The sequence below is a fragment of the Protopterus annectens genome, chromosome 13.part0 (genome assembly GCF_019279795.1).
Source record: "Protopterus annectens isolate FY-2018-M chromosome 13.part0, PAN1.0, whole genome shotgun sequence".
Classification (NCBI taxonomy): domain Eukaryota; kingdom Metazoa; phylum Chordata; order Ceratodontiformes; family Protopteridae; genus Protopterus; species Protopterus annectens.
The window spans coordinates 60,499,589-60,517,732 of record NC_056747.1 but is presented as its reverse complement, the minus strand read 5'-3'; the positions used below and the strand labels follow the sequence as shown (position 1 = coordinate 60,517,732).

General features: G+C 39.5%; 1 protein-coding gene across 1 annotated transcript in view; it reads right to left on the bottom strand.

Moving 5' to 3' along the window:
- TMPRSS9 (transmembrane serine protease 9) overlaps positions 1-18,144 on the bottom strand; it is a 528,210-nt gene that overhangs the window by 190,602 nt on the left and 319,464 nt on the right. Inside the window, exons 10-12 of the mRNA XM_044090621.1 lie at positions 16,635-16,771; positions 12,257-13,178; positions 9,750-9,872 (exon numbers count right to left, since the gene is read on the bottom strand). Coding sequence (XP_043946556.1) covers positions 9,750-9,872; positions 12,257-13,178; positions 16,635-16,771 — 1,182 coding nt within the window. The remainder of the gene's footprint in view (positions 1-9,749; positions 9,873-12,256; positions 13,179-16,634; positions 16,772-18,144) is intronic.

The following is an 18,144-nucleotide window of genomic DNA, read 5'->3' as shown; positions in this document are numbered from 1 at the left end:
TTTTTGGCATTCAGCTTAAGGCCATGGCTCTGGCACCAATTATCCGTTTCTATGAGGCCTCTCTGAAGGATGTTTGTGTCCGCTGGAGTATCAATTATGGCGCCCAGTTTGCAGTCATCTGTGAACTTTGTCAGCCACAATCCTCCTATGTTTGCCTGTACCTCGGAAAAATAAATGCCAAACAAGAGGGGTCCCAGGACTGAGCCCTGTGGGACACCGCTTGTGACTGGCTTAGAGTCTGACATAGCTCCAGCAACTCTGACCCTGTGGGTTCTGTCCTTGAGCCAGTTTGCAACCCATCTTGTGACATATGGGTTTACATTTAAGCTGGTGAGTTTGTCTATGATGCCCGAGTGGGGTATTGTGTCAAAGGCTTTTGCAAGGTCAAGGTAGGCTGTGTGAACTGCCTTACCCTCATCAATGGCCTTAGTGACTGTTTCAAAAAAGTCGATCAAGTTCAAAAGGCAGGATCTGCCTTTGACAAAGCCAAATTGGGTAAGATCCAATGTCTGTAGGTCCCCAATGTCTTTGTTTATGAGTTCCATAATGATCCTCTCCATAGCTTTGCAGACCAGGCTCATCAAGCTTATGGGGCGGTAATTTCCAGGGTCCGTAGAAGCACCGCCTTTGTGAAGTGGTACCACTGTCGCTGTACGCCACTCTTTGGGTACGTATCCTGTAGTAAGGCTAAGATTAAACAGCAGCCTTATGTGTGGGTTTAGTTCCTCTTGGAGTTCATGTAGCACACAGCCCGGGACACCGTCCGGTCCCATTGATGCTGTGTTTTTAGCTTTAGAGAGGGCGGCTCTCACCTGGGCATCTGAGATATTAGGGAGGCTACACTCTGCTGGGATAGTTATTTCTCCTTTTGCGGGAGGGAGGAGAAATTTGCACTGAACCTGTCTGCCAGAATGTTGGCAATGTCAGTGGGTTCAGTGTATTTTGTATCATTTTGGACTAACTCTGAGCATATCTGGGAGTTTCCACCCAGGTTTCTAACATAGCTAAAGAAGGCCTTGTGATTGTCTTTTGTGTCTTTTGCGATTTTTCTCTCAAAGTTGGCCTTGGATGATTTTATGAGTGATCGTAGTTTTTTGCTAGTACTGATCAGAGATGCCTTCCCTTTTAGGGATTTTGCTCTGTCATGTAGTAGCTTCCTCCTCCTGTTGTAGAGTTTGTTTATGGCTGGGGTCCACCAGACCGGGCACCTGCCTTTGGGGGAATGGGTCTTGGTTTTATTAGGGATTGCATGATCCATGCATTCTTGAAGGTGCCCGTAGAAGGCATTTGCGAAGGATTCAGCAGTGTGGGTTGTGGTTTCCACTAGCCCAGGGGCCTTGAAGGATATCATTTCAGTCTTAAGAAGTGTGAAGTTGGCTTTTGAGAAGTTCTACACTGTGGTCTTTTGTGCAGGGGGTGGGGGCGGGATGTGGATTTCCAGTGAGATTAATTTATGGTCTGATCTTACCAAAGAGGGATATACTTCTGGTGTGGAGCATTTTGTCCCCATGTTTGTGATGATCAGGTCTAGTATATTGTCTCCTCTTGTGGGAATGGTGACCAGTTGTTCCATTGCATTTGAGTTTATGAATTCTAGGAACCTTTGGGCTAGGGTGTTGGGGCTTGAGTAATGTTCCCAGTCTATGTTTGGGTAGTTGAAGTCTCCCAATATAATGGTATTTGGAGAGACATTCATACTCTCTAGTGTCTTCAGGAAGGCTGTGTGGGGTTCCTGAGTTTGAGAGGGTGGTCTGTAGCATGCTACAAACTGTAAGGCAGTTTTGCCTATGGTTAGTTGCACCTGGATGGTCTCCGATGCTTCGTGCGTTGCCACTAACCTGGAGGTGTGGGTATCTTTGACGAATATGGATACTCCCCCTCCTTTTGTGGTTCGGTCCAAGTTTTGGGGCCGGAAAGCATGATATGAGGTAAAACCTGATAGTGCTGGGGTGCTCTCAGGAGCCTTGAACCAGGTTTCAGTCACTGCACAGACATCGATGTTCTCCATACTGAGAAGGGCTTCGAGGGCGTGCATCTTGAGGTTTAGACTTCTGGCATTGAGCAGCATTACCCTTAGTTTTTTTCCACTTGTGTTTTCTAGGGAGGTAGGTTTATCCTTTGAGCCTTGCCTAAAAAAGGCACTATGGGGGTGGCAAGAGCCTTGGCCAATATCCGGAAGCCCAGGGGCGACAGGTGCAAGCCGTCCCTTGCGAAGCAGCGTGGCTTGTCAAGCATGTCATCCCAAGCAGACAGACATTGGATCCCCTTAGAATGACACCAGTAATTAAGCCAATTGTTAAAACTGATCATTTTGTCTTTGTACTGTGGCATCATTCTTGGTGAGGGTAAGATGCTGCTCAGGGTCAGGGTCATACCGGCCTGGGCTACATAATCAGAGAGCTCCTCTATGTCTCTTTTCATGTAGTCCAGGGAGGTGCGTCTCAGGTCATTCACACCGGCATGTACAATGACTGAGTCATATTTGTACTTGCTGTGGAGTGACCTGAGTGCTTGTGTTATGTGGCGGATTCTAGCTCCCGACAGGCAGCTTACTGTGACCCTCTCCTTGTTCAGTCTGGTGAGCGGTACGTCAGTGTGTCTGACTATGGAGTCACCTATTACAAGTGTGTCTGGCATGTTGTTTGGCCTTAAGGGCTGTGACTCTTTAGCACACTGACTATGTGAACTATGTGTTTGTTGAGAGAAGGGAAGCAGAATGGCAGCTTTGATTGGCCTCATTCATTCCTTGGTCTTAATGATACTGTTAACATCAAATGTTTTTTTAAAGGATAAAAGACCAAATATAAGGAGATAAAAATAAAATAAAACAAAATAAAACATTTTTATATTACATTTATCTGAATGAATTTGATTTAGTTTAGTTTTATGTGTCATGCACGAATAATGTATAAATATTTTGCATAGAGGCATATTTTATATTAATTAAATGTTAAAAGGAGTTTAAATGGTTAGTTTTAGGAACACTGTTTTTTACTTGTATCTAGGAGTTGATTGGACTGTGTTTTAATTGTATTAATTATTTAAAAGGGGGGTATTTTCTTGAGTTGAATTGTGTTTCTGAAGAAGTCTTTTTGACGAATAGCGACTATTAAAGTTTAACTATGCTAAAAACATAAATCTACTTGGACTCTGTGTCTGTGCTTAGAGGTGTTCTTTTTGTGTGTTATCCATTTGTCTTTTAAATTTCTGCACCCTTCACAGAACCACTAATTATTACTACACTATATGCTATTTGAGTATGACTCCCAACACGTTTCTTGCATTTTAATGGGCTCCCAAATGCATTTTTAATAAAATGTGAGTTTCAAGGGAAGAAACATTTACATCTCTTGTAGCTTGATAGATTTCCAAATGCATTTCAACTCAGTGTGAGTTTCAAGGGAAGAGAAGTTTACTGTTTCTCATGCTAAGACAGTTTTCAATGTGTAGGTAATTTGTTTTGTTTAGAAAATGTCCTCCAATGTTGTTTCTTTCTGTAAAATTTGAAATAAAAGTTTGAAATCCCAGTCTTCTTAATAAATGTAAAAGTAAAGACGAAACTAGCATGTGCACTGACAGGGTGTTTGTTGTAATTGGAGACGGTTTGGATGGTATGGATGGTGAGGGGTCCTAGTCATTACCCTGCATAGGGCCCCATTTGCCCATGATTGACTCTTTTCACTCTGGAAGTATATGCTGTAACAATACAGCATTATTAACCATTCAAGTAAGTTAGACCTGCACTGAGTGATGTCACCAGGAGGCATAGCTATTCTTGATGACAGAGAAGGCATAAGGAGATAAAAAATGAGATGGAGGTGTCCTGCAAACTTGTGAGCCCCCCCCCCCGAAAAACAGTATGCTGTATGTAGCAATGTTTTTGATTTTTGTATGACTTGTGGGTTGTTGGACAAGCTGCTGTAGAATTTATATTGCCTGTAATTGTTTAGCTTTATTCATTGCACTAAAGAATGAATTAATTCATTAATAGATATGGATTGTGTAATATAATCTAATCATGTTGCATTTTAGTAAAATATTTTTGTTGTACCTTCTTTATAGCCCCCAGCAAATGCAAAGGGGTTGATGTTTGTTAGGTCATTGTCTGCATTATTTAGATGACGATGATTGGAACAGTCTAATCTTTAGCTTCCATTAGGTAGTGATTGTTGCATTTTACTGTGATACAGTCTTCTCTTCAAGATCAGATTGTAAAGGATTTCAGGATTTAGTAAAAAGATTTACACTGACAGTGCAAAGGGCTAAAGCTCCAACTTGGTAATGAGCTGCATCTTGTGGCTAGGGTGCAGGGTTTGAAACTTTTCATCTTTATTTACCTGCTGAGTGACATTGAGCAAATCACTTAACCAGAGAGTGCTTTGCAGCAATTGGCAATTCGGGGTTAGGCTCCTTAATGGTCTCCTGGACTGCATGCCTAGCATCTATAAACCAGTTGTCATCATTTGCAAGCCATTCCCTATTGCATAGCTGCTCTAGTTCAGGGAACATGGTAATATCACCAGCACACCACTCATTTAATGCAACATAGAAATTTATTCTTCGAGAGCAGCAGGCACTGCATTTGTAGGTGTGGCACTGAAATGCAAAGTTGCTTGCCAGCAGGAACTGCTAAATTAGTAACATGGAATTATTCAGATGACTTTTACTTCTGCAGAGATTGCACATGTTGACATAGCATATGTTTTCAGGTGGTTAATATTTCTGATACCCTAATAAATACACTTCTATCTAAATTGTGCTACACCTGACTGGATCGTATGTTATGATGCTAATGATCTTTATACAACTTCGTTTAGTTCATCCAAAGCTACCAATAAAGTACATGTAATTTATTTCTTAATACCAATAAGGAATGTACATTACCAACAAAGTGACTATGACTGCTTGTGGGGGTGGGTGAGGGAGGGCTCTCAATACCTTTTGTGTTTATCTGGTCATTTTAAAAACAGTTTTTAATTTGGCTTTACAGGACTAGTGTGCATATGTGTGTTTGTGTGAGTGTTTGTGTGAGTGTGTGTGTGTGTGTGTGTGTGCGTGTGTGTGCGTGTGTGCGTGTGTGTGCGTGTGCGTGTGTGTGTGTGTGTGTGTGTGTGTGTGTGTGTGTGTGTGTGCGTGTGTCTGTGTATGTGTGTGTTTGTGTGTGTATGAATTAAACAGGAAAACTTTGGTTTACTGTGTTTATGTGCAACAAATTTGAAATATGTGACTTTGGTCATTATTGTTAATTTTTGATACAGACATCTGATAAGGATGCAATCATCAATGTAGCTATAATTGCTGGTTTGGGGGAGTCTCTGTAGATAAAAATGACTGACCCTGCTGAGATGATAGTTAAAAAGTCATTAGTCTGTCTTTGCAGGACTAGTATGCACTTGTGTAAAGCAAACTGGAATACTGTACTGTGGCTGTTTTTATCACTATCAGAAGTGATGCGAGCTCAGTTGATTTAGTGGCCATAATTGTTGAGTACAGATATTAGTAGAGTATAATGGAATCAGTTTGAGTGGTGTTTTATGAATGAAATGGGTACATTTGTCATTGCAAATTTAAAACGCATGCTAACAAATGCTGCTGTATTAAACAAGAAATATAATTTAAAACAATCAGGAAGTGAGTCAAAGAACATATACATTTATGCATGGAATGAAAAATGTGTGCAGGGAGCCCATGATTTGAAAGCAGGCCCTGGGGACCAAGGTACACTTAATCCACCACTGGCCAAATGTATTTTTTTAATGAATGTGAATTTTAATGCATTTTTCAATGCATGTGAGTTTCAGGGGAAGAAACGCTTACTGTTGCTCATGCTAAGTCTGCTTTCAGTGTGCAGCTGTTTTGTTTAGCAAATGGCAATCAGTGTTTGTAATATAAAAACTGAAATAAAAGTTTTAAATTAAATCCAAATCTCTATAATCATTGAAAACAGAATGCACACTGACAGGTTTCAACAGTATTTATGGTAAATGGGGAGGGATAGTCAAATAATGGGACGATGGAATAGCTGCTAGGGCAGGAGGAGGGTAGGTTCAGTTAACTTATGGCCCCATTTGACCATGATCTAGATCTGGCAGTACTCAAAATATGGTCTGGTCAAGACCCAGTAAAATGGAAGCATTACCCCGTTTTTTCTCGAGCCCATGTGAGGATCCACATCAACATTCTGTTTGTTGCTACCACAGCTCTCATCACCCCCAGATCATTTTCCTGCTCTATTGCTTTCATTTGTACTGCCCCAGCTGATACGTCACACTGCATGGGTTGTTGTAGCATAAGTGCAGCATGTTGTGTTTGCATTGAGCCTCTACTACTCCTTCATTGTTCACGTGTCAGCTTGTCAAAGTCTTTCACCTGACCCTTCTCTGCATAGTCAGTACTGCACCCATCTGTATGTCATCAGCAAGGAGGCTGACCATGCTCTCTGTGTTCCTTCAGATGTGTATAAGCCAAACACACTGAAATATACTGCATTTAACGCAGCTTTGTGGTACTACACTGCTCACTTTCCTAATTCTTGACATTGCCCCTCTCACAACAACCTTCTCTGTCCTAGACTTTATCCATGCAGCTGTCCATTTCATCAGTCTTGGTCTTTGTCCCAACCACTCGAGTTTTCCTGTCTGCCTCCTTTGTGGGACTAAGTGAAAGGCATTGCTAAACTCCAGACAGCGTATGTCTAGTGGCAATCCCATGTCAAATTCAACTGTAACATAGTCAGAAAAGATGGAGCAAAAAATAAAACGTGCTATGTCTTTAGATGGATAGCTTCCCATTTTCTATGGAAAGGTTCTACACTTCTTATTTGGCACTGAAGAGGTTAGGTAAGGGAGAGGATAGTTAGAGTAGATCATGTTCTAAGAGAGTCTACAAATACATCATGGAGCTGTGTGAGTAATGTGTGATAATAATTGAAAATTCCTTGTCAGTGGTGTAGAGGAAAGTATTTATGTTAGACAGATCCTCTCCAATATATGCACAAGGCCTGAATGTTGTCCCAGTGTTGGGCTAGAGTACAGAGCACTTCATTTAAGCAATGTAACTAGTGTTAGAAGGAATAAGAAGGCTTCATGCCATTACAACATCTGTATGAAATGGTGACTGAAGCCTGGAGCCGAGATATAGTTGGGTATTTACATATTGTGATGTGTATCCACAAAAAATTCACAATAGACATTTTGTTTCCAATAAACAAAAAAACAACAATAACAAAAACTTGGGTCCATGCTCAAAATAGACACTTTTGCCACTCTGATGGTGTAAAGGGATAAAAACCTGATTACGACCTAATCAACCTGGGTTAAGATTAGCAGCTTGGTCAACTAATAGGTTTATAGGTGATTACTAGGCTAATGGCACAAGAGTCTTTACAGGCCTAGCCAATAATACCCAGGATATGACAATATTATATCTTAATTCCCTAGATATGGGATGGGATTAGGTAGTATCAGGGTAGTGGGTCTTTGGGTGTTAGTGATCTGACTGCTGCCTCTCAACCTCTTAGAGCAATAGATCTGAAAAATCCATACATAACGTGAGGGGGTGTGTCCATGGGCAGTACCCAGGGAGTGAATTCATGGTTCTGCATCCATTTATCCAAATTCTTTTTGAAGAGAGAGAGGGACAGGTTTTGTTTTATAGAGGTGGGACGTTTATTCCATAGATGAGGTAGCCTTTGGGGTATGAATCTGTCTCTCTAGCAAGTTCTGTTACTCACAAATAAAGTTCAGGTCCCTGGAATGCATAACCCTCGTGTCATGAAAGGAGATACTGCCAGCCCAGCTATCTGGAATTTTGTAAATAATTATGTAATTTCTGAATATCAACATGATTCATATAAGATGTTTGTGTTACAAATTATTAGAGGTGTATGTCATATAAGATGGCTAATACAGACATGTGTGCTGAAGAGGTATTTTACAAAGTGCTGTTTGAAATGCATCCACAGTATACCCTACTGGAATAGAACAGAAATGTACATACACTATTGTAACTGTTTAAATGTATATATTGTAATAGTGGAAACTGGAATACAGAAGATTAATTTCAGAAAAATAGCTGAAATTAAATCACGTTATAACAGCAAGAGAAAGGATGTCTATACAAGGGAGATTTTTGTGTTGTCTTGAAGGAGAAAAAATTACTAGGCTTGAGATGTGGAAGTGTTTTATTGTTTTATGACTTTCAACAGCTGCACAGATGTGAACAAAAGCCCTTATTTGGGTATTTTCACAGGTAGATGCTAAATACTGCCACATTCCAGCAGCGGGGGTTTTACCTGGGATAGAATTAGATGACAATAAATTATCTCATTCTGCAGTATCCCCTTTCCCATGTGTGTGTGTATGTGTGTATGTGTGTATGTGTAAAACAAATCTCCAAGAGTGTGTTTCAGCTACTTGGGCAGGGACACAAAACACTGGTTGGACAGAGAAACAATAAATTATGTCATTCTTCAAGCTATCCCAGCAGTAATATTTGAGATATTAATTTAAGGACTCTGAGAGAGACAGCATTCTGTAGTCTGTCTTGAACCTGACCAGAAACTCCATGTGTTGAAGGACTTGGCTTGCAACCCTGGCTAAGGACTCAACTCTATAGCTGTGCCAGTGGGGGTTCTTATTGGGGATCTGAAGAAAGGGGGAGAAACCAGCCCCGGACAGACTGTGGCCTCCATGTGCTGTTAAAGGAAATTGCACTTGATGCAGAGAGCTGCATCTGGAAATACTGTGTGTGTACCTGTCATCCTCCCAATGTACATCCCCCACTGGTGCCAGTGGTGAGGATTGAGGCTCCTTGATTACTGGGACAGTGGTGGGGCATCATACCTCGTATAATTTTTCTTGAGAATATGTAACATTTTCAACAGGGCTGGATCAGAGAATGCCTTGTAGGTTAGGCATAAGTCACCTCTCAATAAACGATATGAGAAGGAGTAAAGGGATAGGGCCTTTAGTCAGTCTGCATATGGCATGTGTCTTACTCCTTGTATTTTTTAGTGAGAAACCTCTGGGGTCACTCTAATTGGTGTAAGTGCCTGATTAGGCACATGCAGAAGGGAGTATTGTACTCGATTATGAAGCGGTAGGGAGGGATGAGCATTTCCATTTCTATAAGGGTAGACAGTTCTGTGGGTGTCCCCCCATGATGACCTTTTGATGAGGCTGGGGACATTGCTTATGAAGGCATGGTCTAAAGAATGCCCTTAAGATCCTCACTGGTCTGGCTTAAATTTAGGCAATGGTCCAGGTCCAGGTCCATTCATGTGCTGGTAGATCCAGGGCACTGGAATGGCTATAAGAATGACAAAAGGGGAGAAAAAAATAGACACCTTTGCTGAGAGGTCATAACTACCCATTTAAAAGCAGGATTGTGATATGTAGTTCAAATCAGCGAATTTGGCATTGTCTATCAGGAATTACTGTGGGAAAGGCAACACTGTGCATGTGTCAACCTTTTGAGAAGGCATGAACATTGGATGTGAACAGAAGTATATACACATTTCCTAAAATCTTAAAATTGAAAATGCATCGCTGAGAATGTTATGACATTTGAACCCTTTGTTTTTTATTAGACAATTTTATCTTAAATTAGAAAAAAAATGTTAAAGAAAACAAAAACAAAGATACAGTTAAACATTGAAGTAGAAAGCAAACATTAATATGTTCATTGGGAAGGATGCTTGCATTCATTTCATGCATGGTTATACTCGGTATGCATAGTGTCATACTTACTGCAGTAGCGTTCATCAGATCCGTCAGTGCAGTCATCAGTGCTATCACATTCGGGATTTAACTTCCTGATGCAGGTCTTGTCTAAACACTTGAATGTGGAGCTTGTACAAGATACTGCTACCACTGCAAACAAAAACAGTATACATTTCTATGAGCAAACTAAATCTTCTAGGAAGGAAATATTATCTAGCAGTAATACTAAAATAATGGTACTGCTCTCCACCTCTAACATCCACATTACTTCTCAGTAGGATTGGCCACTATTTCTGGTCTTCAGATGGGAGGATAGAGGAGCCACCGTGCTTCATTTGGTGGCTAGTGTAGGTATATTTCCTTACATCTAAAATATCATTTTTCTTTGCACCACCATATGCAACATCACTCAATGGCTTCACCATCTGTATGGTTCTATGTACATGCAAACCATATGGAGAGATAAGGCCAAGACCATTAGTTATCAACTGTTATTCTTGACCTTCATCAGAGAGAAGCTTTGTAAGGATGAACCCCTCATCTTCCCCTGAGACTGGATGAGCTGACATTCAGTCAATAAATCCAACCCCTCCAGCTTGACTCTCTAGGACCCCCTTTCCACAGTTTAATCTTGAGTTTATGTGAGCTAATTGCATTCTAGCTGCTTACATCTAATTGCTTTCAGATGAATATTTATTTGTATACTTGAATTTAAGATGACTTGAACACACATCCTGATTTCTAAACATGTTTTCCCAAGTTTTTGCAGCCTTGGAGAGGGTATAGATATATATAGAAAGAGAGAGAGACAGAAAGAGATTAAGGTTTGGGTACATAACTCTTACATCATAAAACAAAATGCTGTTCTATTATATTTTCCCTCTTCTGCTCATATTTCAAGCAGTATTTACCAGGCAGGTGGGAGCAGGTATATGAGACTTGAGCATAAGGTACTTGAGCTAATGTATTCAATTTATGTTTCTAATGGCACAGTAGGGATCTTTGTGCCACGCCAGGAAACTGGTGAGAGCAAGGTTTACTTTGTGCCAGGTAGTTGTTGACAGGTTTACTAAATGCCAGGTAGATGGTGGGAGTAATGTTTACTTAATGCCAGGTAGCTGCTGGATGTAAGGTTTAATTAATGCCAGGAAGCTGGTGGGGGTAATGCTTACTTAATGCCAGGTAGCTGTTGATAGGTTTACTTAATGCCAGGAAGCTGGTGAGAGTAATATTTATTTAATGCCAGGTAGCTGTTGATAGGTTTACATAATGCCAGGTAGCTGCTGGATGTAAGGTTTACTTAATGCCAGGAAGTTGGTGAATGTAAGGTGTACTTAATGAAAGGAAGATAGTGGGAATAAGGTTTACTTAATGCCAGGTAGCTGGTGGATGTAAGGTTTACTTTATACCTGGAATCTGGTGGATGTAAGGTTTACTGAATGTCATGAAGCTGGTGGATGTAAGATTTACTTAATGCCAGGTAGCTGGTGGATGTAAGGTTTACTTAATGCCAGTAAGTCAGTGGGTGTAAGGTTTATTTTATACCTGGAAGCTGGTGGGAGTAAGGTTTACTTAATTCCAGGAAGCTGGTGGATGTAAGGTTTACGTAATTCCAGGAAGCTGGTGGGAGTAAGGTTTACTTAATGCTAGGTAGATGATGGGAGTAAGGTTTGCTTAACTCCAGGAAGCTGGTGGATGTAAGGTTTACTGAATGTCAGGAAACTGGTGGATGTTAAGATTTACTTAATACAAGGTAGATAGTGGATGCAAGGTTTACTTAATGCCAGGTAGTTAGTGGATGTAAAGTTTACTTTTTGTCAGGTAGGTGGTGGATATAAGGTTTACTTGATGCCAGAAGGTGGTGGGTGTAAGAATTACTTAATGCCAGTAAGTTGGTGGGTGTGATGTTTACTTAATCCAGGAAGCTGGTGAATATAAGGTTTACTTAATGCCACAAAGCTGTTGGATGTAAGTTGTGCTTAATGCCAGGTGGCTGGTGGACGTAAGGATACCTAATGACAAGAAGTTACTGGATGTAAGGTCTACTTAATGGCAAGAAACTGGTGGATGTAAGGTTTACTTAATGCCAGGAAGATGTTGGATGTAAGTTGTGCTTAATGTAAGGTAGCTGGTGGATGTAAGGATACCTAATGACAGGAAGTTAGTGGATGTAAGAGTCTACTTAATGGCAGAAAACTGGTGGATGTAAGGTTTGCTTAAAGGTTTTTAAGCAACCAGCTTTATTTGCCTGTCAGCTAAAGGTAGGTAGTAAATTAGAGTTAATAAATGAAAGAAGGATGGATTTTTTCAGCAGTACAATTTATTTAGTTTTACACATGATGCATTGAATATGTGGGTGTTCAGCAGGTGTACTGAACTATTCCTGATGGAGACGGTCTCCAAGTTGTCAACTCTGATGACTGAATCTCCTGAGCTATGATACCTATAAGAAAACCTGTTCTTAATAAAAAAATAAACAAAAAACATGACACCTTAAATCACATTTGCATTGGAAGGTAAAAGGTTTCGATTACCTGCAGGCTTTCTGGTCGTGGCAGCTGCTGTGCCTGTGGTTGCTTTCACAGTTTTCGTAAATACTGGCATGCTGGTAGTCTTCATTGGTTTGATAGCTGCTGATATTGTGCTAGGCCAAAAAGCCATCACAGGTTTCACAGTTCTGGCAGAGGTAGGTTTCATGGTTTTAATAGCTGCAATAGTTGCAATAGGTTTAAATGGTTTTGTACTTGTGGTAGGCTTCATGGTTTTGATAACTGCTGTGACAGGTTTAGTAATTTTGGTTTGTGCACTACTTGTTGTCTTGGTTGCTTTTGCAGTGGTGCTGGTTGTTGGCTTTGCAGATGTAGTAGTTGTAGAAATCAAAGTCAAAGCAGTTTTTGAGGTTGTGGTAGTTAGATGAGCTATGATAGTTGCCACATCCAAAGCTATTGCATGAGTTGTTTTTGCTGTTGAAGCTGTTATGCTTACATGACTTGTAGTAGGTGAAAAAGTCACAGTTGTTAAATGACTTGTGGTTGTTCCTACCAAAAGTGCAGTTATTACAGGAGTTGTGGCAGTTGTATGAATTGTTGTTGCAGCAGCTATATTGATTGTGGGTGTTGTAGTAACTACATTAGACGTTAGCGCCATCATTGCTGTTGATATACTTGTAGACACACTTGTGGGGCCTGCAGTACTTGAATATGTTGTGGTTGTTGTAAGCTGAGCAGCAGCAGTAGCAGTGGTTGTTGGGAGGACAGGCGGAGGTATAAACGTAGTGGTGGGCACCATCTCCGATAATTCTGCCATTGTGTTAATGATCCAGTCTCTCACCTCTGTCACTCGGGAATAGACACCTGGTTTCCCAGGCTGGGCACAGCCAATACCCCAGCTTACAATACCAGCCAGGAAAAATCTACCAGAGGCTTCCTCACAAACTAATGGACCACCAGAGTCACCCTGCAGGAAAAGGAACAAATACTTAAACAAAAGATACCCATTATCAAATAAACTTTCTTAAACCACTCCACTTAATAAACCAGGACAGGATTCCCATTACAATGGGGATGTAGATCACCTTAAAATATATTGGTAAAACTAACAAATGTTAAATGTGAGGAATTCTGTACATTTTTTGTTAGCATAAAAGTTAAAACACTAAGAATTCATCACTGAAGCACATTTACATTCATTAGCACAGACCTGCTGAAAACATGGCAAAAAAGAGTTTTCTGTTGGGGATAAACTTAAATGTCATCTGTAACATAAATAGGACATGATGGAAGGACAGATATGTGTCTCAGAGACTAGTTCTTCTCTGGAACAGGGTTTGCATCCATGTGAAACAGTGTTCTTCCCTAACCCAATTCAATCGTGACTTGGACCAGTGGATGGCAAACTGAAAGTTTATCTCTGGCTTGGCACTTATGTCTTTAACAGATAGAGGTAACGTGTAAATGCTTGACCACCCATGCCCAAGCCTACATATACCTGTTAAAATAACACAAGGATATCAAAACTTCCCAAACACATTTGGGAATCATAGCCAGGTTTAAAAAAGGCCCCTGGGATCATTAGCCTAATAATAATCTATGAACCTGTATTAAAAGGAATTAGTTTGGATGTTTAATATGCAACCAGACAAACCATCAGAGGTGCATCCCCATGGAGAACTATTATTTGTGTCTTATTAACTGAGTATATAGTAAGTATATTTTCTACTATTTATTATACTAGAAGAATATTGATTATGTAAGTATATTTATTATATCAGAATATTAAATGTGTTTAATGATCACATACTTGATCCATTATATCATTAAACTTAAAGAATATATTTTCTGTAGTATTCCTGCTGTCATCTTGTGCTTGCTGGCTTTAAACATTAAAGAGGAATTATGAAAATTAGCCCCTGTTATAGTGCACGATACATTAGAGGTAGTATAGAGGATGTCCTGCTGGGTGATGACCTCGGCCAAAGTGAAACCATTTTCAGTATGGCAAAGCTTCAAATAAATGTGAACTATTTTTGTATTTCTTGCTGATTTGTACGGCTGTTTTTAAAGTTGAGGTAGACTATGTGCACAGCTTGTTGTAATCCAGTACTCAGGTTAAACATGCACTAAACTTGTATTTGTCGGCTGTTTTAGGGAAGGCCCCATACTGGTCATATTACTCCTACACTAAGATCTTGATACAGTTTACCAGTGAAGGTTACAGCCACAGTGAGTAGCTCTTCCATAATTAATTAAGGATCCTCAGAGTTTACTTGTAATGCTTTACATGATCTTAAATAAGAGACTACCTAAAAGATCTGGTTCTTTAACCACGGTAGGAACTGCCAATCTACCAAATGGAGACTAATGAAAATTCTTAAAACTTATTTTAGGTTGGACAACATTCTCGGTCACAGTTCTTGTACTTTGGAACTCATGTCGCTGGTTAAAAGGGTTCAGAAACTATGATCATAAGGTCATTCATTTAATCATGCATTCATTCATTTGTGATACACAATTTATTCTCTTCAGAGCTGTGAGGGGAGTTGGGAGTCTATCCCAACAAGCAATGGACATAATGTAGACAGGCACTGCAAGAAGAGGTAATAGTCCATCTTAGAACACACACACACACACACACACACACATATCTATGGGCATCATGTCTTTTAGAGGGGGATGGAAAATAGAGAACCTAGCAAAAAATCATACAGATAAGATTGGAGGTGGGGGAAGGCATGCAGACTCAGCAAGAAAATAACCACAGCGTGGAACCAAACTCAGGAATCAAGAACTATGTCTTCAAAATACTAACAGATGTACCATAGTGCTGCCTCATCAGAAGCTGAAAAAAGGGTACAGTTTTTTAATCTTATCTTGATGTTTTAGTCAGTACTAATATCCTTGAAACAATATAACTACTTATTATTTTCTAACTTGCTCGTCTTCAAAATGGCTTGATGGAGTTGGCAATGCAGAAGTAATTTTGTTTTTAGCAAACTTTCTATTTCTCACAGTGAACACTGTGTCCATGGAAGATGATGTCATAACAGCTATCCTTCTGTTTCAGGCCATTCTATTTGTTCACTTAGAATAGCAATACTCAGAATTACTGCTTACTTTCAGAATCTAGACAGCATCAGTAGCTTTTATCCAGTGATACTTCCTAAGTTGTGTTTTCTGTCATTTGTAAACACACTCAAATGAGACCTTACTTCTTCAGGCTATGAGAGTGCTTAACTAGAACTGCTTTTGTAAGAGCTGAGAATAAGGCTCCCACTTTAATCCAGACATATCACATTTCCTGGTATTCCAATCCCAGTTATTATTTGAGCTGTACTTGACACTACTAAGTAAAACAGCAATGAATCCTTGGAGATTCATCAGGTTTACAACACCACTGGGAGGGAGAGAACACATGGCTACAAGTATCATACACTGCAAGCTTTTTTAGTGTCTCCCTATTGAAATATTGGCACAAGTGCCAACAGACAAAAAAAAAGACAAACTCCAGGAGAAGAACAAATCTCAAACATTGCTCTCATAGTTTAAACTTATTTTTTTCCAAGGGTCAAACACCCCATGTACCTCCAAACACCCTGAATTTACAGATACCGATTCATGAGAAAAGGGAATATTCTGAAAAATGGCAGTCTCTGGACATGATATATGCACATCTGTTTTTTTGGCTATTCAGGTGCTGTATTTTAGGACTCACTCGTGTGGGCCCTGACATTGCAAATGGTTACATTTTTTTCTGGGTCAAAATATTTGTAAGAACCAGGGAAAATTATTTTGATAAACTGTGCCAGATTTCTTACAAATCCAATGTGTTATGTGTCATGGAAGATGAACAGTAGATAATTGTTATAGAAGGGGAGAAACTTTATTTGTATGTGTCAGTGTAGGGTTCAAATGAAGAAATGTGCTTAGGATGCAGTTCTCCTTTAAGAGAGTGCCCCAGTGCTTTGACCTTCAAAGCACATCTCAGCATATTCACTTTGGTCAACAATTTGCCTGGACTACTGTTTTTGTCTGAGTCTAGACTTAATCTTAATGTTTTGTGAATGCTTGGTGCACTGCCTTTTTACATTTTAGTTTTCACACTGGCATAGTTTTCTTACAGTGATTATCCTTTTCAATCATTTAATAATACTTTAAGCTTTGGAAATGTGCTTTAGAATACAATCTGATTGATTTATCAATACAGAGATTTAAGCAGAGGCTTGTTTTAAAAAAATATTATAAAGAATGTTCCATTTCCTTTAGAAATCAAAGTCAGCCTGGAAAAATACATATGATTCTACTTTTATATGAGAATGGTGGTGTCTACTGTGATATTGCATGCAGGACTTTTCACAATGCACAAAACTGTGTTCCCACTTCCCAGCCATTCCGTCAGCTTCATCTCTTAGCTTACCTGACAAGAGTCAACAGCTCCTTGTAGGAATCCAGCGCACATCATTCTGTCTGTGATGGCGTTGTGGTACAGAGTGTTGCATTTTGTCTGTTCAATTATGGTTACAGATGCCTTTTGCAGATTCTCTGGCTTATTAGCTGCATTTATATAGAAAAGATAAAGCACTGAAAAATAGTGTTAGCCTGTCTATTCTTAAACAAATTCCTGATTTCACAAATGTAGGATTAACTGTAGTTAATAAAAAAGATAGTTTAAACTAATACTGCACCTCCAGTAGGTGATGTTTTGTGTCACCTCACTCACCCCTGACATGGAGTTTGTTCTCTTAACATTAACATTCATATCCCACTTACTAGCCTCTACACATGCCATGGTTCATCTCAATACTGTAACAGAAAAATACACTTTTTGATTTATATATAATTCCAAATGCTAAAGATTTAAAGGATCAAAACAGAAAACATTGAACCTTTACACCTCATAAAAAAGAAACAAAACAAAAATAATTGTAAAACTTTTTTTTGAAGTGGGCAAACCCCCTGTACCCCCACAACCTATATATACCCACTGCAACAATGCACATCCTTAGGGAATGGCAAAACTACTGACCCCCGCTGAAGCATCAAAACTCAACAGCAACCTCGTTTAATGTCCCCATATTTTGACATTTGGACATATGATATTAGGGGCCTTCAGTGTTTTGAATGAATCCTATATATATATATATATATATATATATATATATATATATATATATATATATATATATATATATATATATATATATATATATATATATATATATATATATATATGTATTATGTGTGTATGTATGTGCATGTACTGACTCATAAATAAATACATATATGCATAAATATTGTTGCTGAACCTTTAATGAAGACCATACAGTCAAAACAAACTGACTAAAGCAGCATTTAACAAAAATAAAAACCCTCTGACAGAATGTATTCCTGTGGCGTTCTATGGGTGGCTTAGCTCCCACACCACCAGAAGAGAGGAGACTCCTGCCTCACCATTTATTATAAATTACTTAAGCAATAACCCACGGCTGGGTGTGGGAAATGCTGTATTTACCCACAGTTGGTGTGGTTTGGTCATGAGGCCGAAGCCCGAGTGACCAAACAAAGCCAACTGTGGGTAAATCCAGCATTATCCACACCCAGCTGTGGGTTATTGCTATTATACAATGACATTATTTAAGAAAATAAATACTTACCTTTTGTAAATAATGTCTTTGTATAATGGCACTGTGGTGCTCTTCTGGTTTTGCCTTGGTATCCTAGGGCGTTGCTGATGTACAGCGCATGAGTGGGGGACAAGCATTCCCATGCTTTCGCAGTACGCCAGTGCTATGTGAATGTGAAGGAAGTAATGGAGAAAGGAATATCTCCATTGCTTTTTTTTTTGTTTAAATTAATAAAAAATAAAAGAAACTGGGATGCTTTTACAGTACATTAGAGATGATTCAGAAAATAAAAGGATAATCAGG